The 26,072-nt window shown below is 38.1% G+C and overlaps 2 protein-coding genes across 2 annotated transcripts; one reads left to right on the top strand and one right to left on the bottom strand.

Annotated features, from left to right (window-relative positions):
• Window positions 1-964: 964 nt before the first annotated feature.
• Window positions 965-9,528, bottom strand: cUnh6orf89 (chromosome Un C6orf89 homolog). The gene is made up of 8 exons (XM_082534017.1): window positions 9,262-9,528; window positions 7,023-7,289; window positions 6,574-6,739; window positions 5,576-5,724; window positions 4,943-5,094; window positions 4,348-4,483; window positions 3,940-4,063; window positions 965-3,656 (listed from the first exon to the last, which is right to left on the bottom strand). Exons 2-8 carry the CDS (start codon window positions 7,209-7,211, stop codon window positions 3,574-3,576), a joined length of 999 nt encoding a protein of 332 aa, XP_082390143.1. The 5' UTR covers window positions 7,212-7,289; window positions 9,262-9,528; the 3' UTR covers window positions 965-3,573.
• A 467-nt stretch (window positions 9,529-9,995) lies between these two features.
• On the top strand, window positions 9,996-19,884 carry LOC309707253 (cysteine desulfurase-like). Its single transcript, XM_082534470.1, has 13 exons — window positions 9,996-10,766; window positions 12,550-12,620; window positions 14,044-14,160; window positions 14,751-14,834; window positions 15,548-15,700; window positions 15,924-16,017; window positions 16,186-16,320; window positions 16,737-16,894; window positions 16,980-17,085; window positions 17,421-17,502; window positions 17,945-18,028; window positions 18,269-18,358; window positions 18,489-19,884. Exons 1-13 carry the CDS (start codon window positions 10,661-10,663, stop codon window positions 18,550-18,552), a joined length of 1,344 nt encoding a protein of 447 aa, XP_082390596.1. The 5' UTR covers window positions 9,996-10,660; the 3' UTR covers window positions 18,553-19,884.
• The last annotated feature ends 6,188 nt before the right edge of the window (window positions 19,885-26,072 follow it).

The following is a 26,072-nucleotide window of genomic DNA, read 5'->3' as shown; positions in this document are numbered from 1 at the left end:
GGATAAATATTGTAAGAACTTGTGTGGTTAGTATCGTGAATCACTGACTTCAAATGTACATTTTGTACACGCAAACTATTGGAGACACCAAAAAGTAAATGTCAGAAAGTGAGATTTACTACAGCACTGCTCTTTGCATTAGTTAGCTATAAACTGCACAGCTAATGTAAGTCTACTTCTCCTGTAAGGTCCTTCAAAGGTACCACAATGTTGTAAAACGGGCCAAATCTGAATTAAATAATGGATTTAAAGCAGGATTATTTGGATGTGACATGTAGAGCAGTTTTCTTGGCAAACCTTACAAATGCTTAAATGTTGACAAAATATTTAAATTAGACCTATTAATCATACTCATTTTTACTTTCTTTCATATATATTCAGAGGTTATGTACTAGTATCTCTGGGTTAAGGTTTTCAGACTTAACTTTTCCTTTCCTACTGTTAATTTTTCAGTCTAATTCTAAAACCTTTTAAAGTTTTTTGATTTTTGAAACTAGATTTAGGCCATTGGTCTGGAAATACATGTATTCAGTTGCAGTGATGTCATCTCCTAATATGGGAATTTAAGGCCCAGAAGCCCCACCCATCTGCTGTTCTGTTTTGGAGGGGCAGCCAATCAGAAGACTGTTGGTTCAGATGGATAGGATTCAAAATAGAGGCTGAACTGATCCGGTGTAGTACAACAATGAGGATTATATTTAACTGTGAATCATCCAAGCTACTCTAGTGCAGTTCAAAAATGACTTTTGGAGATGACAATGAGCATACCAGATCACCTGTAGTTATTCTATTTTGTCTGCCACCCTTTCTTCTGGATAAGCAGAAGAAAATGGGTGGATGGGCTTTTGTCTGCAAGACTTTTTTTTGTTTTGTTTAATTTTCTTCACAATTCCTACAATTCCCCATAAAGTTCAGACTCAACTTTTTAACTTTTAAACAAAGTGTCCACACAGATGGAAGCATATAATACACGATAAGTTTTAATTTCCTCATAAAAGTGTTACATCTCTATGCAAAGCAAACATTTCAAAAGATGCAGCCCCTGACTTAGCTTCAGCTGCTTTGCTGGAAATGTAAAACTCTTAAACAAGCTGAGGGAGTTCATCTTTAAAATGCAGAAACTTTGGCAAACTTACTTGACATTATTCAGACTTTTAAACCCTGATAAGCACAAAATATATCCTCCGCTCTTGCTCTGTCTGTGCTAATGATCCCATGTAATAATCAAAAATATAATATTACAACACTTTATTATTAAAATTAATGGTTCAATTTCTATACAGCCATAACAATAAATAGCGACAATGAAATTAGAGAAGCAGCTTTTGTCTGTGTTATCAATAAAATGTCTCCCGTCTGCTGCTGTGTGGTGCCTTAGTGTTGCAAACTGGATGTTAAAGGGCCAGCTCACCCATATATTCTCTCACAGGTCTAAAACTTGTGTTGAGGCAGAGATGGCTCATAATCTAATAATCAGGTTAAAAACACTTTTGTAAAATGCTAAAATGTGACCAAAAAAAGAAAGTTTAAAAACTTTTTCAAGAGAGTTTGAAAAGAACGAGAATCGCAGTGTTATGTTTACATTTGGCAAAAACATGAGCCAAAACAATTCATTTAAATTAAGCCTTTCCCAATTTTCCTTGTTTTCCACCATATTTATTGTTAAAATGAAGGATGCTCACATTAAAAGTGGCCAATTTTCAAATAAGGATGCCTATATATATATATATATATATATATATATCCACATGTCATTTTCATTTCTTCTACTCTAAGATCTCTATGATGTCAGTAAGAAGGGGTAGGGCTGTGCGATATGACCAAAATCTCATATCCCGATATAAGAATTCTATCGTCCGATAACGATATAAATCACAAAAATGTAACATTTTCTGTAAATTCTGAATCTCGGGCAGCTCGACTTGCGGGAAGTGTTTCCAGGCGGGCGTTGCGTACCTGGACTCGAGTGTTTTAACTGATGCATGAAACTATACTTTTTTTAGACATTTATTTTTTAGCACCTGACGGCTCGTTTTTGCTTCTCATCCGTAAATACTCTAGATCTTTCACGTGATTCAGTTTATTTTGAAAAGTCTCAACAGGATCTTGAGCTTTATTGTGAAAGGTTTATGTGGAAATAACGACAACGCATAAAAACAAGCGCTTGTCTGTCTGTAGTGTGGTTATATTAAATATAAGAGAAAGAGAGAACTTTAAGAAATTAATATAACCACTACAGTGACCATAATGAAAAAATATTGCCGTAAACAGTTTATTTTGCGACACCACGAAACAAACAATAGCGTAAAATGCAACGATAGACGTTTTTTATAACATCATCATCCGATATATATCGTTATATCGAACAGCCCTAAGATGGGGTAACTCTAATATCCTCTTACTGATACTAGAACATAATGGGTCCACTTTGAAAAAAATTACCCAAAATACAGAAAAACTAAAACGCAGTTCAAATGACAGACTGTTTTAGGTACTACGATATGTAACTGAGAATATCATAGTTTTAAAATTTGGGGTGAACTGTCCCTTTAACATAATCAAAAGAACCAAATAAAGGGCAGAAGCGTCACAACAGATGGCAATTATTTTCTTTTGTTTCTGGGTTTGCTCCTGCACTGAGCAGCTCGATGAGTTTTTCCTCTCAGCACCATCTGAGTTTGTTAGCGGCTGGAAGTTCTGATCATAGTCCGGCTCTTTTACCACATCCACATGAATCCAAATGACGCCAAAGTTCCTTTAAAGTTCCCAGAAAGTGCAAAAAAGCAGGTGTTAGAGGGAGAAGAAGAACGGGAGCTGTGGGTCATCCCCTGCGTTGCTACTGGTTCTACTTTGATTACTCCCAGTTTCATTTTAGATCAATCAGCTATTACAGATTAAAAAGCCACAAAGTTTAAGTGAATCCAGCCTGGGGTCGGCTGCACACGGCCAATATACAAAGCACTAATTTTGTATCTCATTGTTCTTCCGTTGTACATGGTGCTTGGGTTGTCTCTGGCTGACCAATCAGCTGTGAATCAATATCTGAAACCACAAGTCTCTTAAGAGGACTCCATTTAAAAGTCATTTTTCATAAATTTGACCCTCATCACTGTGAAGAGTCACACATGAAGACATTTTTCTGGCTTTGACACAAAATATAACTTTGTTTTCTCCAACCAACAAGGACAACAGCAGATATTTTAAAATCACTGAACGAGTCGGAGGTGTTGGCGGTGATTCAGAGACCTGGGACCGGGCACACTAAAGAGAAACAAAGATTTCTTTTGTTTGTTCTTTTTTTATCTAGATATCTGTGTGGAGCTATGGCACGAGATTACGTTCAGCTGGTAAACTAAATGAGTCACTTTTCAGTCCTCAAACCTCCATGTGTGCAGTTGTTCCAGCTCTCTGAGGATGATGTAAGGAAAGAAGGGGTACCAGGAAAAAGTAATAATAATAAAAGGTTGGGACTTTGTAAGGCATCAGTGGGCGGAGCTGGAGCAAGGCAGATGATCTCCATGTCACGCCTCAGTCCTGAACTCCGCCCTTCTTCTCTTGGCGCCTCCTGAAGTTTTAAAATGTCGACCCGCCACAGATGATGTTCTGGCCTCGACCCGGAAAGAGCTCCATCTGCCAGTACCGGGGGTCAGCGTACACTGTGCAGGTCAAAGGTCAGAGGGGACAACAAATCATCAATAGGTGCTCAGTGTGGCTTCAGCAGCTACACAAAACATTAACTGCTTTGATTTTAATTTGTCAGATTAAACATTAATTTATTAATGTTTAATCTGACAAATTAAACATTAATGAATTAATAAACTATATAAAGTCCTAACAACAAAAACTATATTTTAACTTTAAAAAAAAATAAAAAAAAATAATTATCTGTATTTCATCTGCTGTCCATGTGTAAAAATGTGCAGGTGCAGCAGGTGTTACCCATGTCTCCCGGCGTCAGCCACAGGTTGAAGGAGCTGCAGTGTTTCTGGCAGCGCTGAACGGGCAGAACTCGAACAGTTGGCAGCCCCTCGCCCACCACCAGCCAGCCCAACACCCTGACACCCTGAAACCCAAACGGCAGCTTACAACAAAGAAAGCTGAAAGGTGTGTTTTTGTAGTTAAATATTATCGAGGACAAAACGTCACTGAGGCGCTACAATCACAACTGCACAACCTCACACTTCAGCTGCTTTAACTTAATACTACTACTACTACTACTACTAATAATCCATTTTTTTCTTTATTTTTACCGTTTTTACTGTTTACTCTCTGCATCCATAACGATAATTAGCGTGGTGTTTCCTCCGCGATTGGAATATGAACAAATATGAACACAGTTGGACTCACCTTGCTCTGAGAGTTTGTGCTGTGGGTGACCAGGCAGCGCTGCAGGATGGTCCCGGCGCTGTCCAGCAGAGGGCAGAGCTCAGCCTTCGGGAAGAGCCACCTCAGCACCTTCTCCCTGGTCCCAGAGCTGAACCGCCTACAGGGACAGAAGTAATATGCACAACTACAACCACACAGACTGTATCCAGATATAATTAATGGTCACAGTGATGTCAGCTATTGGTTTTTAACATCCAGTTTTAGGGTCATAGGGTCAGCGATCTGACAATTACAAGGCTGGCTCGCTCTAAAACCTACTCTAGCATAGGGTGGACTTAACTTCCTCTTTTGAATGTAATTGAGACCACAATTTACGAAGGTCAAAGATCACAGGGGTAGTACAAAGATTTGTCTAAAAGTGTAGTAAGTATACTTTTTACAGGTAGATGTGTTGCACCCAGCATTTTATTTATTACACAGTATGCGTCCGCATGTAGATGTTTTAGTGGCACAACAATCTGATTCTGACCTCTTCAAGTATTAAATTAGTAAGTATTTTCCAGTGGTTTGGGTTAGTACTGAGCAAATGGAGCACTACTTTAAAAATGCTAAGTACCAGAGCAACGTGAAGTTGGCAGGTCCCTGAGGGAGGCCGAGATTGTGGTTGTGCAGACCGTCCTCCTCCTCCAGCAGAATGGACATGGAGCCCGAATGAGCCAGGTAGAGCTCCTCGAGCTGCTGCCGCTGGACGCTGAGGGACTCCCCGCCCTAGAGAGAGCAGCATGGACAAATGGAAATAAAGATGAACAAACTGTTTTGTTTTGTTTTTTTATTCAAACTGAATACTGTTTACAGGGCATGTGATTTTACAGGTCTGCTGTTGACTTTTTCCTAGTGTGACAAGTGTCTTACACACATTCTTTATCTCTTGAGATCTGTGTGAGCGGCTCCCACAATATGCATGCGTCATTTGTTCAGCACAGTAGATGCAGTTATCATGATGATCTTAAGTTTTTGAAGTGTTTGTAGTAATAAATAAATAAATTCTTTGGAAAGGAAAATGCTCACGTGCACATTTCAGAAAGACAGAGGCTACGCTAATAACAGAGTCCAAATTAAACAAGTCAAATCCTTTAAATGGCACCACTGGCACACACGGTGGTGTTTACAGACATTTTAAACAGGTTCTCTATCAGGAATATGACACAAGGCTCTTTAGATGGCCACCGTGACAGCGTTGACCTCTGACCTTCAGCAGGACAAGCTGAGGACCTCGTCGCAGAGTGACAGTCCCTCTGAGGCTCTCAGGGACTTCCAACACTGAGGAAATCTCCGCACAGCCTGAACAGTTGACTAGATTTTGCCTGAGAGCGCCAGCGCTCCACCACTCATGGAAACCTGCAGCACACAAATAAACACTTAAGAAATGCATATTTACAGGCTGGTCTGAAACAAACAAACAAACAAACAAACAAGCTTTGGGCTCTAAGGATAGCTTCATTCTTGACAGAGCTGTCAGTGCTGTGCTACTGGAAAGTGAATTTCCCAGAGGAACCCACCCGAGGGATTAATAAAGTTTCATCTAATCTAACTGCATGGGTTGATTTAATTTCTCCTAAATAAGTCACCTGTTTGGATTTCTTTTAAAGACCTATAGTCTGACGGATGTCATCTCCACTAACTCGAGTCATTGAAGTGGTTCATGTTTATGGTGCCTTTAGGGACATTTTTACTGGAATTAGTTTACTGCCCTAAAATTCTAGTATGTTTTATTTTACTTTGTTTGTTACAGTGATTAGCAGATAGCACTGTCTGTGCACTGCCCCGTAAAGTTTATGCATACAGCTTACAGGTAGGCACTCAAGTCAAAGATGTTATAATGATGAAACAGTTTTATTAAGTGTCCCTGCAAGTAACAGCATGCATAAACACAGGTCTGCCCCTAAGCAGAGATGCAAAAAAAAAAAAAAAAAAAGTGTTTCTCCTTTTTGGTTTCAGTTTTTTCTCAAATGGAGAACAAGTTTACGGAACAGTCATGTTTGCTGCTGCACACAAACGTCAAATTTAATTTAAACTGAAACGTCAAATATCTTCTGGATTGGCATATCCCAACTACAGCTCTCTGCTGAGGTGCTGAAATGAATCGTGCAATCCTTGGGTAATAAGGACTTTCTCGTTAGTAGGAAACGTTGGATTTTGTTTGTGTACGCATGTTTGCGACAGAACAAAAACTGAAACAACTCACACCTTGCAGGTTGTACTTCTTGGCGATGGGTAGGGAGAGCAGGCGGACATGGCTGAGAGGGGACGACCAGTTATAGCAGCCCAGATTGACCAGTCCCAGCTGGGGAGCATTCTGGGGGTAGGTGAAGGCCAGCACCACCACCAGCAAGAAGCCAACAGCCACCACAAACTGAAGAGACAACACAAAGACTTTGCAACTCAGACAAATGTCTCCTTTATCAGGACAGCACATGAATAACCGTCTGTGAAGCGTAAACCTATTTTAGAGCAACAAAAAGAGCTGAGTCTTCTACAAAGTAAACTTATTGGATTTTCACACTTTAAATCTATCTTAAAACAGTCTTTCAAACTAATTACCAACACTACTGAACTAAAATTAAAACTAAGCCTCTCTAGTGTCAAAGGTCTTCAGTATTAATCTGTTTCAGCAATGTAGTAATTTATATGTGGACCTTGATGGTGGCTCTCAGGATGGGAAACTGTGGGGGCTCTCTTCTGGGCTCGTTGGTCTCCAGGACCTGCTTGATGAACCTCTCGATCTCCCTCTCCGACATTCCGTAGCGGTAACCCGACTGACGGAGGATGTCGATACTCTCGGACAGTTTATCATAAATACACGGCTCGCTCATCGTTGTCCCCATGATGCCGGCAGTGGCGACAGCTTCTTAGTCAAACGTGTCGAATTTCGGTTGCTAAAAGCTCTTGGAGCATGGCGTCACCTGTGAAATAAACCAAGGGTCAGCTGACATGTCACAGCTTTCAGCACTAGCAAGTTACCATCACTGAAGGTGCAGATGATGTGGAAATACTTCTATGTTTAATCTGAATGTGGCTGAAGGTTGCCCACTTGGCCACTCACACAAACATGTTTGTTCTTCCAGACACTGTCACAAATCTTTCAAATGAATTTCTGGCTTTCATAACTAAAACATATTTTACAATATCATCCTTACTATCATCTTGATTTGTGAGATTAATACGCTGGATTTATTATCGTCATGCACAGTTGCAAAAATTATTTGACTTATTAGATCAGCTCTGCATGACTCTCAAAAGGTCCAGTACAAGTCGCAACTTGTACTCTACAAAAACTACTATAGAGCATCATTTATTAATAAACTTAAAGAAAATGGGGGTGCACCTTCTTTGACATAAAAATGCATACACTCTGACCAAGCCACAGCTTTTATTGATTTTTAAGAAGCTCGGTTGAGATCATCTGTGTGCCATATTCTCTTGTGTCAGTTCTACACGGACTTTGGCACCAGTTACAGATAACTTTGCAAAACAGCCCTGTTTTGATAACATGAGGTTGGTGGCAACATTTACATTTGCAGCACTTCAAAAATGCCCGTTAAGAATGTTGCATGTATAATTTTTGAACTTCTTTTTCCTTACAGCAAGAATTAAAAACCCCACAGTGACAAGTACTTCTTTTACCATTCATTTCAAATGAAGGGTATATGATCTCTAAAGTCCTGTTCACAGACTTTCGAGATTTCGAACATTTAAATAGGTTCTCTTCACTATTTACTTGTGTATTTGTTTGTTTATTGCTATCTGATCATAATGAAACAAGTGGTTCTTTCCAAAAGAAAGGGTGCAGGCCAAAGCAATGGCTTGCATACGATGCACCCCACATACATAAAACAAGGTTTAACCATCCAGAAAGTAACATTACGACAGAAAATATTACCAGATAGCCACAGTGTCAAAGCTGGAATCTGAGACTTGCACTTGTGGATCAGGACAATAATTAGAAACATGCAACCAAAACGTCCAAAAAAACAAAACAAAAAACATTAAAAAGGTTTTGAAGTATCCTAGGCAAAGTCCAGGCTTAAGATGTTTTGGTTTGACCTTAAAAAGGCTTTTTGTGCTTGAAAACCCAGAATTAAAACAATTTTGTCAATAAGGGTGGGCCACGGTGATGTGAAACACTCATTGCCAGTCATCACAAATGACTGCAAAGACAGCAGCTCTTGCTGCCAAGAGTGGCAAAAACAATCAGCTTTAGGGCAATTACTTTTTACAAAGGGTCAGGCGGGTTTGTGTAGCTTTTTCAGTTTATAAGTTAAACCATCATTTAAAAACTGTATGTTTTATTGACTTGGGTTTCATTTGTTTAATATTAAAATTTAAAAACAAAGTAAAACACATCAAAAAGGGAAAAAAAAAGTGGACCCACACAGACTGTCCAGTGTAGGTAAACTGATAAATATTTCTCACTTATTTATGTTCCATAATAATATCTATACGAAAATAAAACGACAAGCTACTATTACATATTACAGTGCAAATTCAGTTTCAGTGCGAACGTAATATCAGACTGAGACTCGGGAGTTAAATCCCCACAGTGTTTAGTTCTGCTTTTCACTCGTCGTTGTAAATAACAAGTAAGAGTTGACGCTCATGTTGGTGTCTAACGTTCAGGAAACTAGTTTTCTCTCCTTTTTATCTTTAATAACTACGATCAGTGCAGCTGCTACGGCCAGAAAACGCATGTAAATGTTAAATATAACACTACCTAATTTATTCGTTAATTTGACTAAAGCATAAACCCATCATATTATTTGATATTAATAAAAACAAAACCCCAAAACGTTTTTACCGTCCTGCCAGCAGCAGCATACTGACAGGTTAGCTCGTCTCTGCGAGCTTTCACATTACGAGCAGAAACCTCAAACTCACCTCAAAGCGAGATCCACCACTCAAAAAGTTTAATTTTCCATCCCCGGTGTTTTTAAAAATAAATTAATAAATAGGGGTTTTAAAAGTGACCTAGCTAGGTAGCTAATGAGCTACATTCGCCTTCTCTTCCGCTTCTACCTTTTCTTCTTCTTTATTGGGCGAACGTCAAAAAAGCGCCACCAGCTGGTATGGAGTTTGGGTCTGGATTTAAATATTGCATTATCCATCAATTCTCTTCGGGGTCGCTGGAGTCTATCCCAGCTGTCTTAGGGCAATTTTCGAATCGCCAATTAACCCGCCCCCAACGTATTCGGACTGTAGGAAGAAGCCTGAGAGAACCAACGCAAACGGGGGAGAAGATGTAAAAACTCCTGATGGTGGAAGTGAACTCAGGACCTTCTATGCTGTGAGGAAACAGTGCGAACCACTTAACTCCAGAAATATACGCAAATAGTTATACAGTACAACACTTTCACCCAAAAATTTTACTGAAGCAAAAATATATTACTTAAAAGTAGTGTATTCATAAGATAATGAAACATACTGAAACCACTTTGCACAAACTCGTTGCTTTGTAGCCAACCAAAAAGCAGAAGCGGTACCAAAACACAGAAAATTAACGAATAAGAGTGGTGAACGTTCACAGGAACTCCCGCCTCCTATTTCCGTTTCTTGTGCAACCATGAAACGGCATCGACATCGAGCTGCGTCAAGCTATCAAAGTAACCGAGTGAAGACGCTGCAAAGAGGAGGAAGTTAAAATAATGGGATTTTATTTAATGTATTGCACAATTTGTTTTGGCTGCAGAAGTCCCAGATTTTTGTGATAAAGAACATATTCCATTATCTTACTTAAACTAATTAACAGAAACCTGAAGTTTTTACCCTGTAAAGTCTAAGACATCATTACTGGTGACCCTAGTCCTATGATATTTTTTTACATTGTTACTTTATTTATCTGTTGCTTTTTCTCTCCCCTTGACAATCAGAGGACAAAAACCGCTATCAGTCCGACTGATAAAAATCCAAATATATGTGCATTTTATATACTTTTTTAGAAAATAATCCACTTTATATGAAGCAATGCTTATCATTGCGATGGTTGTGAAAAGCTTTTAATTTGAACGTCTCACACGGAAGTGTTCGGTGTTACGTATTTATCTTGACATTTGTGTTTATACCTGGACGTAACAGACAGGCGGCAACATCACCGAACTTCACTCAAATTTAACCTTTTGTTTAAGTAGTGATATTTTGTTATTTCTATTTTCTTGCGTAGGAACCAGTGGGTTAAGCTGGTCTGTGCCAAGTTTTCTGTTTTGCTGGTGTTCAGCACGAACAGCGTGCTGTTTTTGACGGAGGTCAGCGGCTTTCCAGTTGAAGCCAGTCCACTGACAAGATGCTTGCCTCGGGTAGGACCGTGTCCTCCCGGCTGCTGAGGCCAACCGCGTGGCTTCCTCTCCGGCTGAGCTCCGAGCGGACGGCCGCTAGCTTCGCGCAGAAAGGTAACAATTGCCCGGAGCAAAATGGGTAGCTTATTCCCCCAAGACCAACTAGCACGAAGCTAATCCCAAAGTGACGCAGTTTAGTGAGGCAGGAAACTTCACAGCATCTGTAAACTGTCAGGTTAACTGACGACTTTAAAATCCATGTGAGGTCAGGAAAACCTAAAAAATACTAAATTAAAACACTAATAAACGGAAAGTTCACGAGCACTAGCTGACTGGCACAAGACGAAGCAATCTTGTTAAATAACTGTTTTAAAAAGATTTTATGTTCTGATATTCTCTGTGTCACTCTCCATTTTTTATAATGTTAAAATCATGCACATTACTCTTGACTTCATTGCCAGATTGACAACATTTTTAGGGCCCGAGCACTGAGAGTGCGAAGGCCCTAATGTATCTGCTCTGTTTCTTATTATTAGGGCCCGAGTACTGAGAGTGCGAAGGCTCCATTGTATCTGCTCTGTTTCTTCTTCTTATTATTTTCATTGAAATGAATTGCCTTTTTTGAGTGCTTTAACATGCTCAAAAACTCGTGAAATTTTGCACACATGTCAGGTTTGGTGAAAAATTTCGTATTTTAACTTCCTAGGACCTGGCGTCCACATATGTGGACATCACATTTTGGGTTATTTAGACCAAAATACTCAATTTTGCTCTACAAGGGCCTGATATCCACTTACGAGGACATTATACTGCTACTGTTCTATCGAAATTTTAAACGAATATCCTCATATGTGGCTCTTATTTTTCATAAAAACAAAAATAAGGTTAAAAAAAATCTGGTAATTCTTTGTTTTTACATTCATCGGGCCCCAATATGCCCGAGCGGACGGCCGCTAGCTTCCCGCAGAAAGGTAACAATTGCCCGGAGCAAAATGGGTAGCTTATTCCCCCAAGACCAACTAGCACGAAGCTAATCCCAAAGTGACGCAGTTTAGTGAGGCAGGAAACTTCACAGCATCTGTAAGCTGTCAGGTTAACTGACGACTTTAAAATCCATGTGAGGTCAGGAAAACCTAAAAAATACTAAATTAAAACACTAATAAACGGAAAGTTCACGAGCACTAGCTGACTGGCACAAGACGAAGCAATCTTGTTAAATAACTGTTTTAAAAAGATTTTATGTTCTGATATTCTCTGTGTCACTCTCCATTTTTTATAATGTTAAAATCATGCACATTACTCTTGACTTCATTGCCAGATTGACAACATTTTTAGGGCCCGAGCACTGAGAGTGCGAAGGCCCTAATGTATCTGCTCTGTTTCTTATTATTAGGGCCCGAGTACTGAGAGTGCGAAGGCTCCATTGTATCTGCTCTGTTTCTTCTTATTATTATTTTCATTGAAATGAATTGCCTTTTTTGAGTGCTTTAACATGCTCAAAAACTCGTGAAATTTTGCACACATGTCAGGTTTGGTGAAAAATTTCGTATTTTAACTTCCTAGGACCTGGCGTCCACATATGTGGACATCACATTTTGGGTTATTTAGACCAAAATACTCAATTTTGCTCTACAAGGGCCTGATATCCACTTACGAGGACATTATACTGCTACTGTTCTATCGAAATTTTAAACGAATATCCTCATATGTGGCTCTTATTTTTCATAAAAACAAAAATAAGGTTAAAAAAAATCTGGTAATTCTTTGTTTGGGCCCCAATATGCCCGATGAATGTAATAATGTAACAATTTAAATGCCATTTTTTTACATTAATAAATTTAATGTGGTCTTAAGAATGGCTTTAAATGTCTTAAATATACTGTAATTTATGCTGCAGAGTTGATCAAGAAACATGAACAGGATGAGCCTCGCCCCCTCTACATGGACTTCCAGGCAACCACTCCCATGGTAACTGTTACTAAGCACTTTGTCACTTTTACAGGCTTTTACAGCTGATGTCAGAGAGAGTTGGACATAAAGCTGGTTGTACTTAGAGTTTCATATTAGGGCTGCTCAATTAATCGAATTTTAATCACGATTACGATCTGGGCTTTCAACGATCATTAAAAATGACTGAGCCGATTATTAGCCCCTCCCTCATTTATCCGCGACACCTTAAAGGCCGTCTGTGAAAATATTGTCGGGCATAAACCAGTCCGTGGCGCAAAAAAGGTTGGAGACCGCTGATTAAGAGGACCCGAGGGAAGCTCGGAAAGCTAAGCAGAAGTTATTTGGAGAGGAGAGAGTGACTGCTGTTGGTTGAAAAGAGAGGTTAAAAAAAAAAAAACTTCAGTGGTGTTGCACACTATTTTATATTATTTTTTTAAAGTCATTGAAGCCGGTCAGAGCAGCACGCTCCGTTTTGTGTAACTATTTTTAAATCCCTGTAGAACCTGAACCGTGTAAGCTAGCGCAATAATTTTTTTTGCATATGAAACCGGAGGAGTTGTACTTACATCTGATGCCATCAGCTTGTCCTCGGTCACGGTTTCCTTCCACATAAAGCTTTGCAAAAACTGCATAGAAAGCGCTTGCAGGAACAAAAACATAATATTCCAGAAACACGCTTTGCTGATCCGATCAGCTGTTCATAACACTTCCCACAGTGAATCAGACGTCAGCACGAACTATCACATGTCGGCCATTTCCTCCCCGAAACCGGTAGTGACGTCATTTTCGCGGAAATGTAGTTTTTTACTTGTAGGCCTTACTGGTCATGTTTGACTTTTCTGAATAGTTTCTGGGATGCTTAGAACTCGAATTGCACTGCTGGAAATCGTTTATTTTGATGCACCTTCTGTTTTCTTTGCAAATTTGCATCATAGGATTGTTTTTTCGTTTTTCCTGCAGTGTATATAAAAATTGGTGTATCTCCAAAATAAAACTATGAAGACACTAAAAATAAATTTCCTGTTGTTGTAAACTATTTTTTGCAACTTTTTTGTATTTAAAGTTTTGAGGGATAAACCTCTTAAATTTCTCCAAGTAGAAATATATGTAAAAAAACAAAACCGATTTTCAATTTTTTTGTAGTTTATTGCAACTTTTTTGCAATTTATGTAGTTACTATGGACATAATGCATACATATTATTAAAATATGGGCTATAACAGTTGTATTGATGTATAGCAACTTGAAATGCTCCCACAAATGGCACTACAACATGTAAAAAAATAATATAAGCTCTGGTGGACTTGGTTCTATGGTAGGTCTTAAAGGGTTAAATAAATATCGTCAAATAATCGAGATCTCAATTTCAGTGAAAATAATCGTGATCATCATTTTTGCCATAATCGAGCAGCCCTATTTCATATGTTTGTGTGTGTCTTTAGGATCCCCGGGTGCTGGATGCCATGTTGCCCTACCAGGTGAATTACTACGGTAACCCTCACTCCAGAACGCATGCCTACGGCTGGGAGAGTGAATCCGCTATGGAGACCGCTAGGAAGGTAGAGAGCTGCTCCATCTTTAGAAAAGTGGGCTGTGCTTATTTACACTTTCTTTGCAGGTAGTAAAAGGACAGTAACATCTAGTCCTTTTACTGAAAAAATCTGGTCCATGTATCACTTTGGCTTGCTCAGTTGTAGCTGTGGTATGCAAAGAGATGCAGGCCTCATACAAGCTAGTGAGCACACCAAAGTCGAGCACTGATGCTGAATGTTTGAATTCAGCATCAGCGCTCCGACATTAATATTTGTAACCTACAACATGTGCATGTTTCACCGAGAGTCACTGACTGATGTTGCTATATGTCTATGGCTACGTTCACACTGCAGGTCTTAATGCTCAATTACGATTTTTTGATCAAATCTGATTTTTTTGTCTGGTTGTTCACACTTTGTCCTCAAAGTTTATGTGTTAAAAGCAGGAAAAATGGCCACGCATAAGAATTTGAGCAAATTTCTCAATGGCCAAATTGTGATGGCCACTAGGGCGGAGTTAGAGCATCACTAGAACACATGTTCAAAATTAGAAACACAAATTAGAAACATGTGAATCTGTTTGGTGTTTTTTTTTCCCTTTCTTTCTCTCTGAGCAGCAGGTGGCTGATCTGATTGGAGCCGATCCCAGAGAGATCGTTTTCACCAGCGGAGCCACAGAGTCCAACAACATGGCTATCAAGGTCCTACTCTCTTGACCTTAATCACTTTATCTCACACAAACACACACAGGTTTTGTTTTGGTGAAAACTGATCAAAAATATAAAATGCAGACAACAGATTAAAACTACAACTCTTACAAAATAAGAACACTGTAAAAAACCAAGTGATAAACTACATGAGAAATAAAAAACACACAAAACAGTAAGAGCAAATTCAGAATGTGAACTGATTAATAAAACTCCTTAAAACAAAACTGTCATTAACAAAACTCTTTGTATTGTTAATGATTTGGATGCTTCTTCTGAATCAAACTATACAATATTGAAATGCAAAAACTTGTGATAAAAATGGAATTTGTCAGCCACGTTGAGAACCTTTAATTAAAAGAAATTTTCTGTGCACACGAGGCAAATAAGTCAGCTGACAGGAAGAAGTAGCATCTGTTTTCACTGTTTCACTGAAACAAACTACTTCACTTCAGTCCACTTGGATTGCCTTACCAAAGACACCATGTGTAGCAAAGAACAAGTAATAACAGCGAGAATAGAGGAAGCAAATTAAAGTCACGCTGCTGTCGATTCTGATTTACTGGAATTATAAATGAGGTCATTGAATTAATGCTAAAAAGAAACGAGCAGTAGCCACAAACTGGATTCACAACTCCAGAAAGTGCTAGAATCAGAGAAAATCTTAAAACTTTCTTCCCTTTAACCCAGTGTGTTCTCTCCTGTAGGGTGTAGCCCGGTTCTACAAGGCCAAAAAACGTCATGTGATCACCACTCAGACCGAGCATAAGTGCGTCTTAGACTCGTGTCGGATTCTGGAGTCCGAAGGGTTCGATGTTACTTACCTGCCGGTCCAGAACAACGGCCTGCTGGACCTAGAGGTAAACATACAGAGACAAAAAGAGAGATCACGCAGACAACAACCAGAATATTGTCTGTGTGAACATATTAAAAACTGGAAGCTATATTTACAATACCTCTGGGCAGTGAAGCCTGTATTTATTATTTTTACCTCCATTTGTAGCGTTACAGAATTCACGAATTATTGTGTCCCGTGTCTGCTCCTTACAGTGAGTCTTACTACATGTTTGTTTGTGTGTTCAGTTGTTGGAGGCCTCCATCCGTACTGACACCTCTTTGGTGTCGGTGATGACCGTGAACAACGAGATCGGAGTCAAGCAGCCCATCAAGGAGATTGGTAAGCATAGCAAATCAAACACACATGAAATGCTCACAATCACGCACTCATAATATCCGCATCTAAATAGTTTTCAGTTTTACTGAATAAATCAGACTATTCGCTTTATGCGGAGCCCAACCGAGAGCTCTGATCAGATTAATGAGCTTGAACTCTTTCTATCTACAGGTCAGATTTGTCGCTCAAAAGGAGTCTTCTTCCACACTGATGCTGCTCAGGCCGTTGGGAAGATTCCCATCAGCATCTCTGACTGGAAGATCGATCTGATGTCCATCAGTGGTCACAAGATTTACGGACCCAAAGGTCAGCTTTAGTAGCAGTACCAGTAGGTGGCATAACTCTAAACCGATCGATAGGCAGGTGAGATAGTTTGTGGAGCTCATTTGTCAGTGCCCATTTCCATTTTTTATATAAATTGTATAAAACTAGAAATGGCTAAATTTTCCCACAGAAATACGTGTTTTGGTTTTAAAAATTAAACAAAATACACGCAGGTGAAATATGAAGCAGGAAAGATGGCAAAAAAGTATGTATGTATACTTTTTTGCCATGTAGGTTGTTTATATGAAGATTTTTTTTTCTTTTTTTTTTAAATCAGCGGAGTTTCCCTGTTAATTTTTTCTATCAGCTGTCAAAGTCGGAGTTTGATTATCTTTGAAAAGATGCACGTAAAATGGTGTAAAAGCAAAAATACTTACTACATGTGTGTGTGTGTCCAGGTGTGGGTGCGTTGTACGTGCGTCGCAGGCCAAGGGTGCGTTTGGAGCCAATACAGAACGGTGGCGGGCAGGAGAGGGGGCTGCGCTCTGGCACTGTCCCCACCCCACTGGCTGTTGGACTGGGAGCTGCCTGTAGCATCGCCCAGGAGGAGATGGAGGTAAAATAACCAAAGTCAAACATCCAAAAAACCTTCCCAGACGATGCTACATTTCAGGGGGATTAGTGCATGTTTGTTTGTTTAGTATGATCATCAGCGGGTGTCCATGCTGGCTAATCGTCTGGTCCAGAAGGTCATGTCTGAGATTCCTGATGTCATCATGAATGGAGATCCAGAACAGCGTTACCCTGGTAAACACATTTATGTTTGTTTAGCAGTCTTTATGAGGACATTTATTAGCGTAAGACATTTCTTAACTCTAGCCTATACCTAATTCTAAACTGAACCTCGAAACCAACTCTTAAACTGTAAAGTGTTAAAGTGCTCCTTGTAACTAAACTGGTTTTATAATACGCTAATAAATTCCATGTAGAAATGAAACTCAGTGCTGCTGCTGCAGGTTAGAATTTAAACCAAAATTGATTTACAAGTCAGTGAAGATTTTTGAAGTTAATGTTTTTGAAGTGTTTTTGTTGGAAGTTGGACTAACACCTTTGATTGTGTTTGTGTGTCTGGGTGTTTTCAGGCTGTATCAACCTTTCTTTTGCCTACGTGGAGGGCGAGAGTCTGCTGATGGCACTGAAGGATGTTGCTCTGTCATCAGGGAGGTCAGATACAAACTTTTTTTTTCACGCACATATGTCCAACTTTTGAGTGTAACTTTACCCACTGCATCAAAAAGTTAGAAAATCGGCATGGTTTTGAGAGGATGGAAGTGTTGACCGATTTGTGTACTATTTATGAATCAAGTGTCCTGCCACCTGTGTGGTCAGGGTAGCATTCTTACATTAGCTTCTCTTTGTTGGCTACTTTTTAAATCTGGAATTGAAATTAAATCATTCTCCTATCACACAAAGTCCTGAATGCCTTTTGCCTGAATGACTTTTCGTTCCCTATCTTCTGCTCAAGTTCACAGAAACACTTTTAACATAAATGTCAGTTTCAACACCAGCATTGAGAGTACAGTTACATGCTTAATGTACAGTTCAAAAGCCTCATATGATTGTGCATGAAGTCTCTAAAGATGAATATTTGTGTCTGTGTGTGCAGTGCATGTACTTCAGCGTCTTTGGAGCCATCATACGTCCTCAGAGCTATTGGAGCAGATGAAGATCTGGCTCACTCTTCCATCAGGTAACAATACCTCCTGTAACCTGGATTATGATAAAAACTGCAACTCCCCAGAAGTTTAATAATGATTTTCCTTGAGCTTCCTAACTCTTTTCTTCACATTGATCAGATTTAGCAATCAAAGTGATTAAATCCACAGAAAACTAAGCTGTTTATAAACTTGGATAACCAGGGAATGGTTACCAACAGCCTTTCATGTTCTCTAGTTTCAGGTTTAAATGTCCGTGTTTGTGTCTGTGGCAGGTTTGGTATTGGCAGGTTCACCACTGAAGAAGAGGTTGACTACACAGCAGAGAAATGCATCGAGCAGGTCCACAGACTCAGAGAGATGAGGTAAAGTCAGCTCTCAGACACTATCGCGCAGATGCTGATTTTACTTTACATTCATAAAATTGATACAAAATTTTGAATGGTAACCTTGTTTTCTCTAACCTGCCTCTTTGCCTCTCTTTCTGTCTGTCAGTCCTCTGTGGGAGATGAGTCAGGAAGGCATCGACCTGAAGAGCATCAACTGGGCGCAGCATTAAGCTTCTTCCACTTCTTGCCCACTTCGACATGATAGTTCCCAAAAGACTGAAGGAACAGACCAGCTTTTTCTTCCTGTAAACAAACACGCACAAACTCCCTGTCGTCTGGCTGTAGCTGTAGCTCAGTGTCTCTCTAGAAGCTCCTCCAGTTGCTCTCTCAGGAGATGTTGCTCAGACAGTTGACCAACGCACATCAATCTCTTCTTTTTCTTCTGTTGCCCAGAAGGTTGCTTCTTTATCTCAGATGAAATGTTTACAGAGGCTGTGACACGCTCTGAAATCTAACATGACATTCATGAGAAGTACATCCTCTTTGGTTGTTTCAAACTAAATATGGTATTGATTGTGCGACATGTCCATCAGTGGCCGATTTGGGGCTTTGATCAACAGACTGCCCACAAACAAAAAATTTAGACAGACATCCAGGACCATGTTTTCACAGCAGGGCTACTCAAAAAAAGCAGTTATTCAGAATACAACAGTAAAGGATAAACCAGTCGGCACATGTCGTATTTTTTAATAAAGGTTAGGGGAAAACAAATTTGTGGGCACACACACAAACCAAAACAATTGGTTGTAAAGTAAAAAAGGAAAAAAAAAAAACACTCTATGACTAAGAAGAAAACCTTTTATACTCATGTCTCTGTCATTATTATTTTTTTCTAAAAACATTGCAGCACTGTAATCAACTATGCATCCATCGCACAATTTGATATGCATCAGTGTCTGTGACCAAGATTTGTCTAAAACTGGTCTTGCACAGTATGACAGACATGCAGTAAATGGCACAGAGGTGCTTTTAATCTGACTCTTTAGGTGATTTGACTTCACCTAATCTAACATCTTGATGCCTGGTGTCATCTTGATTTGTGAGATTAATACGCTGGATTTATTATCGTCATGCACAGTTGCAAAAATTATTTGACTTATTAGATCAGCTCTGCATGACTCTCAAAAGGTCCAGTACAAGTCGCAACTTGTACTCTACAAAAACTACTATAGAGCATCATTTATTAATAAACTTAAAGAAAATGGGGGTGCACCTTCTTTGACATAAAAATGCATACACTCTGACCAAGCCACAGCTTTTATTGATTTTTAAGAAGCTCGGTTGAGATCATCTGTGTGCCATATTCTCTTGTGTCAGTTCTACACGGACTTTGGCACCAGTTACAGATAACTTTGCAAAACAGCCCTGTTTTGATAACATGAGGTTGGTGGCAACATTTACATTTGCAGCACTTCAAAAATGCCCGTTAAGAATGTTGCATGTATAATTTTTGAACTTCTTTTTCCTTACAGCAAGAATTAAAAACCCCACAGTGACAAGTACTTCTTTTACCATTCATTTCAAATGAAGGGTATATGATCTCTAAAGTCCTGTTCACAGACTTTCGAGATTTCGAACATTTAAATAGGTTCTCTTCACTATTTACTTGTGTATTTGTTTGTTTATTGCTATCTGATCATAATGAAACAAGTGGTTCTTTCCAAAAGAAAGGGTGCAGGCCAAAGCAATGGCTTGCATACGATGCACCCCACATACATAAAACAAGGTTTAACCATCCAGAAAGTAACATTACGACAGAAAATATTACCAGATAGCCACAGTGTCAAAGCTGGAATCTGAGACTTGCACTTGTGGATCAGGACAATAATTAGAAACATGCAACCAAAACGTCCAAAAAAACAAAACAAAAAACATTAAAAAGGTTTTGAAGTATCCTAGGCAAAGTCCAGGCTTAAGATGTTTTGGTTTGACCTTAAAAAGGCTTTTTGTGCTTGAAAACCCAGAATTAAAACAATTTTGTCAATAAGGGTGGGCCACGGTGATGTGAAACACTCATTGCCAGTCATCACAAATGACTGCAAAGACAGCAGCTCTTGCTGCCAAGAGTGGCAAAAACAATCAGCTTTAGGGCAATTACTTTTTACAAAGGGTCAGGCGGGTTTGTGTAGCTTTTTCAGTTTATAAGTTAAACCATCATTTAAAAACTGTATGTTTTATTGACTTGGGTTTCATTTGTTTAATATTAAAATTTAAAAACAAAGTAAAACACATCAAAAAGGGAAAAAAAAGTGGACCCACACAGACTGTCCAGTGTAGGTAAACTGATAAATATTTCTCACTTATTTATGTTCCATAATAATATCTATACGAAAATAAAACGACAAGCTACTATTACATATTACAGTGCAAATTCAGTTTCAGTGCGAACGTAATATCAGACTGAGACTCGGGAGTTAAATCCCCACAGTGTTTAGTTCTGCTTTTCACTCGTCGTTGTAAATAACAAGTAAGAGTTGACGCTCATGTTGGTGTCTAACGTTCAGGAAACTAGTTTTCTCTCCTTTTTATCTTTAATAACTACGATCAGTGCAGCTGCTACGGCCAGAAAACGCATGTAAATGTTAAATATAACACTACCTAATTTATTCGTTAATTTGACTAAAGCATAAACCCATCATATTATTTGATATTAATAAAAACAAAACCCCAAAACGTTTTTACCGTCCTGCCAGCAGCAGCATACTGACAGGTTAGCTCGTCTCTGCGAGCTTTCACATTACGAGCAGAAACCTCAAACTCACCTCAAAGCGAGATCCACCACTCAAAAAGTTTAATTTTCCATCCCCGGTGTTTTTAAAAATAAATTAATAAATAGGGTTTTTAAAAGTGACCTAGCTAGGTAGCTAATGAGCTACATTCGCCTTCTCTTCCGCTTCTACCTTTTCTTCTTCTTTATTGGGCGAACGTCAAAAAAGCGCCACCAGCTGGTATGGAGTTTGGGTCTGGATTTAAATATTGCATTATCCATCAATTCTCTTCGGGGTCGCTGGAGTCTATCCCAGCTGTCTTAGGGCAATTTTGGAATCGCCAATTAACCCGCCCCCAACGTATTCGGACTGTAGGAAGAAGCCTGAGAGAACCAACGCAAACGGGGGAGAAGATGTAAAAACTCCTGATGGTGGAAGTGAACTCAGGACCTTCTATGCTGTGAGGAAACAGTGCGAACCACTTAACTCCAGAAATAATAACAATGAAAGTCAGAATAAAATTATGTTAGAAGATATAACTTCAAATATTTTTGAACTTAAAGGTCGATACCCTACAGAATACATTTTAATGGGTGGTGATTGGAATATGACTCCTGATGAATGGACTGATAGATGGCCCTCAAGGACAGGTAGACCACAAAAAAATAACCTAATTATAGAATTTTTGATTAATAACAACTTGACAGATATTTGGAGAGTAAGAAATCCAGAAATTAAGAGCTTTTCCTGGTTTAAACCAAATGGAGCTTGTAAATCTAGAATAGACTATTGGCTAGGAAGTGACATCATTCTTAGCCACACTGTAAAAGTTGCAATGTCAAATGCACCTCTATCTGATCATTGCTTTATTGAACTGTGCTTAGAATCGGAAATTAGACAATCAAATAAAAGAACTTATTGGAAGTTCAATGCCAAACTTTTACAAAATGAAGACTACTGCAACATAGTCAAAAAAATTATAAAAGATATTATGGCTGATCATCTAATTGTAGGATATATCAATAAATGGGAATTCATTAAATTCAAAATTAGAGAATTTAGTATTCAATTCAGTAAAAACATAAGTCAAAAGCAAAGAGAATATGAATGTAAATTATTCCAAGAAATTACTTATTGCTGTAGTAAAGATGATCTAAATACCCAAGAAAGGAGTAAACTTATGGAGTTGCAAACTAAATTAGATCAGCTCTACCTAAATAAAGCAGAAGGAGCTTTTGTGCGTTCACGGGCCAAGTGGATTGAGGAGGGGGAAAGAAATTCTTCATATTTTTTTAATTTAGAAAAGAGCAGACAGAAAAGAAATTTTATATCTTCTCTGTTAATTGATGGCATTGAATGTGACGACCCTAAAATTTTGGAGAATGAAACTTATACATTCTATTCCAATTTATACTCCTCACAGTTCTCCCAAGCAGATTGTGATGTCTTTTTTGATCAAATAGATAATCTGATCCCTAAAATTGATGAATCATTTAAGGAATTATGTGAATCTGACTTCAGAATTGAAGAGTTAGATGCATCTGTTAAGAAAATGGCACTTAATAAATCCCCTGGTCCAGATGGGCTGACAGTTAATTTCTTCCAATTTTTTTGGGAAGACTTACGGGAAATTTTATTCAAAGCTATACTGGCCAGTATTGAAAAGGGAGAATTGATGTCTAGCATGAAACAAGGATTAATTACATTAATTCCTAAACCAAACAAAGATAAACGACAATTGGATAACTTAAGGCCCATAACTTTATTAAATACAGATTATAAAATTTTCTCTAGCTCAGTTGCAACAAGGCTCAAACAAGGGGTTTCAAGTATAATTAGTGAGACACAATCAGGGTTTTTGAAAGACAGGAACATTCATAATAATATCAGATTGGTTTTAGACTTACTGGACTACAATGATCTGATTAGTGATGACAGTTTTATTCTTTTCTTGGACTTTTATAAAGCTTTCGATTCAGTAGAACATCCTTTTATTTTAGAAACACTAACTCGATTTGGATTTGGGGATAAATTTAGGAAGATAATAGATATACTGTATAATGATATAAATAGCTCTGTGTCATTAGGCTATGGCACTGGTAAAAGATTTGGCGTCAAAAGAGGAATTAGGCAAGGGTGTGGAAGCTCTCCGTTGTTGTTCATAATGGTTGTGGAGATGCTCGCAATTCTAATTAAAAACAGCAGCGTTGCCGGAATTGAGATTATGGACAATTCTTTAATAATTAGTCAACTTGCGGATGACACTACTCTTTTCTTAAAAAATGAACATCAGATTCCCCTGGTAAAACAAATAATCACTACATTCTCAAAAGCTTCAGGCTTAAAGTTAAATTTAAATAAATGTGAATTATTGGCATTAAAGGAGTGTAATTCACAATTACTGTACGATATAAAGGTGAAGAGGGAGGTAAAATATTTGGGCATCACAATTTCAAAAGATCACAAAGTCTTAGAAAAAGTAAATATTTTAGATAATGTTGACAAATGTAAGACAATCCTAAATAAGTGGTTACAAAGAGACATCACAATTTTTGGAAGAATATTATTAACCAAAATGGATAGTTTATCTAGATTTATATATCCAGCTTACTCTCTATCAATATCGAATAAAGTTATTAAAACAATTAATAGCTTGAATTTTAATTTTATTTGGAGGAATAAGTGCCATTATATATCTAAAGATGATTTGGTTAAACCATACATTGAAGGCGGTGGAAACGCAATTGATTTTGACATAATGAATGGTGTTTTGAAACTTAAATGGTTAAAATCCTTCCTAAATAATCCACACTCCATTTGGTTTTTTATACCAAGTAAGGTCTTTAACACACTAGGGGGTATCGACTTTCTCCTAAAGTGTGACTTTGAAATTACTAAGCTACCTGCTAAACTCTCTGAATTCCATAAACAGGTCCTTCTTTATTGGAAAATGTTATTTAAACATAATTTCACTCCACATAATAGCCCAATTTGGAACAATAGATATATACTGATGAACAGAAAATCTATTTTTATTCAAGATTGGTTATCAAAAGGTGTTTGGGCAATTGCCCATTTTGTAGATGAGGAAGGACATGTTCTAGGACATCAAGATTTTTGCCAAAAGTTTAATATCCAATGTTCTAAAAGTAAATTTAATCGGGTTATAAAATCCATTCCATTGTCACTTAAAAACATAGTTGTAAATGATATAATATATTCTGACATCTCCCCCAAGTTAAGGCAATTATATATAGATGGTATTCGATTTTGTGATGTTAAATGCAACAATAAGTTTCTTAGATCTTCATTAAGGAGTCTTTATTCTCCAAATTTACTTAGACGTAATTACATATTAAAAGATTTCCAAAGGGAAGAAATTGAAAAAATAAGAACTGATTATATCACCTTCCCTATCCCTCCTAAAGGGAAAGAAGTCCAATTTAAAATCTTGAATAAAATTTACCCGACAAATAGACTCCTTGGTGCTAGATTCAAAATAGAAACGGGTAATTGTGTATTTTGTGAAACAGAAGAGGAGGATTTGGACCATCTATTCTTTTTGTGCAATTTTATACAAATATTTTGGTTGGATTTTCATACCTGGCTTTATTCCAGTGGGATTCAAATTACCCCATTTACCTTAAATATGATAATGTTTGGAGTGTTTTTGAAAGAAAAGAAAGCTAATTATGGTGTTAATGTGTTATTAATCTTGTGTAAGTATTTTATACATAAATGTCGCTTTTTTAAGATTAAACCAACACTGGCTCACTGGAAAAACGACCTAAACCTGTTGGTTAAATCTTTGACTTTAGTTAAAAAGAAAAAGGCTGCTTTTTTTGTTTCCTTTGTAGAAGATTTTGATTTAGTGAGTTAATAATCTGTTAATTTATGTGACCCCATCTTTATATTTTATTTTCACTATATATGAAAGTTGCTAATATGTAAGAAATGTTTATTCTCTGAATCTGTAATATATGGTGCATTTTGTTTGTATGTTTATATTACTAATAAAAGGAAAAAAAACAAAAACAAAAAAAAACCTTTTCTTCTTCTTTATTGGGCGAACGTCAAAAAAGCGCCACCAGCTGGTATGGAGTTTGGGTCTGGATTTAAATATTGCATTATCCATCAATTCTCTTCGGGGTCGCTGGAGTCTATCCCAGCTGTCTTAGGGCAATTTTGGAATCGCCAATTAACCCGCCCCCAACGTATTCGGACTGTAGGAAGAAGCCTGAGAGAACCAACGCAAACGGGGGAGAAGATGTAAAAACTCCTGATGGTGGAAGTGAACTCAGGACCTTCTATGCTGTGAGGAAACAGTGCGAACCACTTAACTCCAGAAATATACGCAAATAGTTATACAGTACAACACTTTCACCCAAAAATTTTACTGAAGCAAAAATATATTATTTAAAAGTAGTGTATTCATAAGATAATGAAACATACTGAAACCACTTTGCACAAACTCGTTGCTTTGTAGCCAACCAAAAAGCAGAAGCGGTACCAAAACACAGAAAATTAACGAATAAGAGTGGTGAACGTTCACAGGAACTCCCGCCTCCTATTTCCGTTTCTTGTGCAACCATGAAACGGCATCGACATCGAGCTGCGTCAAGCTATCAAAGTAACCGAGTGAAGACGCTGCAAAGAGGAGGAAGTTAAAATAATGGGATTTTATTTAATGTATTGCACAATTTGTTTTGGCTGCAGAAGTCCCAGATTTTTGTGATAAAGAACATATTCCATTATCTTACTTAAACTAATTAACAGAAACCTGAAGTTTTTACCCTGTAAAGTCTAAGACATCATTACTGGTGACCCTAGTCCTATGATATTTTTTTACATTGTTACTTTATTTATCTGTTGCTTTTTCTCTCCCCTTGACAATCAGAGGACAAAAACCGCTATCAGTCCGACTGATAAAAATCCAAATATATGTGCATTTTATATACTTTTTTAGAAAATAATCCACTTTA

Source organism: Aulonocara stuartgranti (genome assembly GCF_965226115.1).
Source record: "Aulonocara stuartgranti genome assembly, chromosome: 5".
Lineage (NCBI taxonomy): Eukaryota > Metazoa > Chordata > Actinopteri > Cichliformes > Cichlidae > Aulonocara > Aulonocara stuartgranti.
This window is presented reverse-complemented; position numbering and strand designations above follow the sequence as displayed.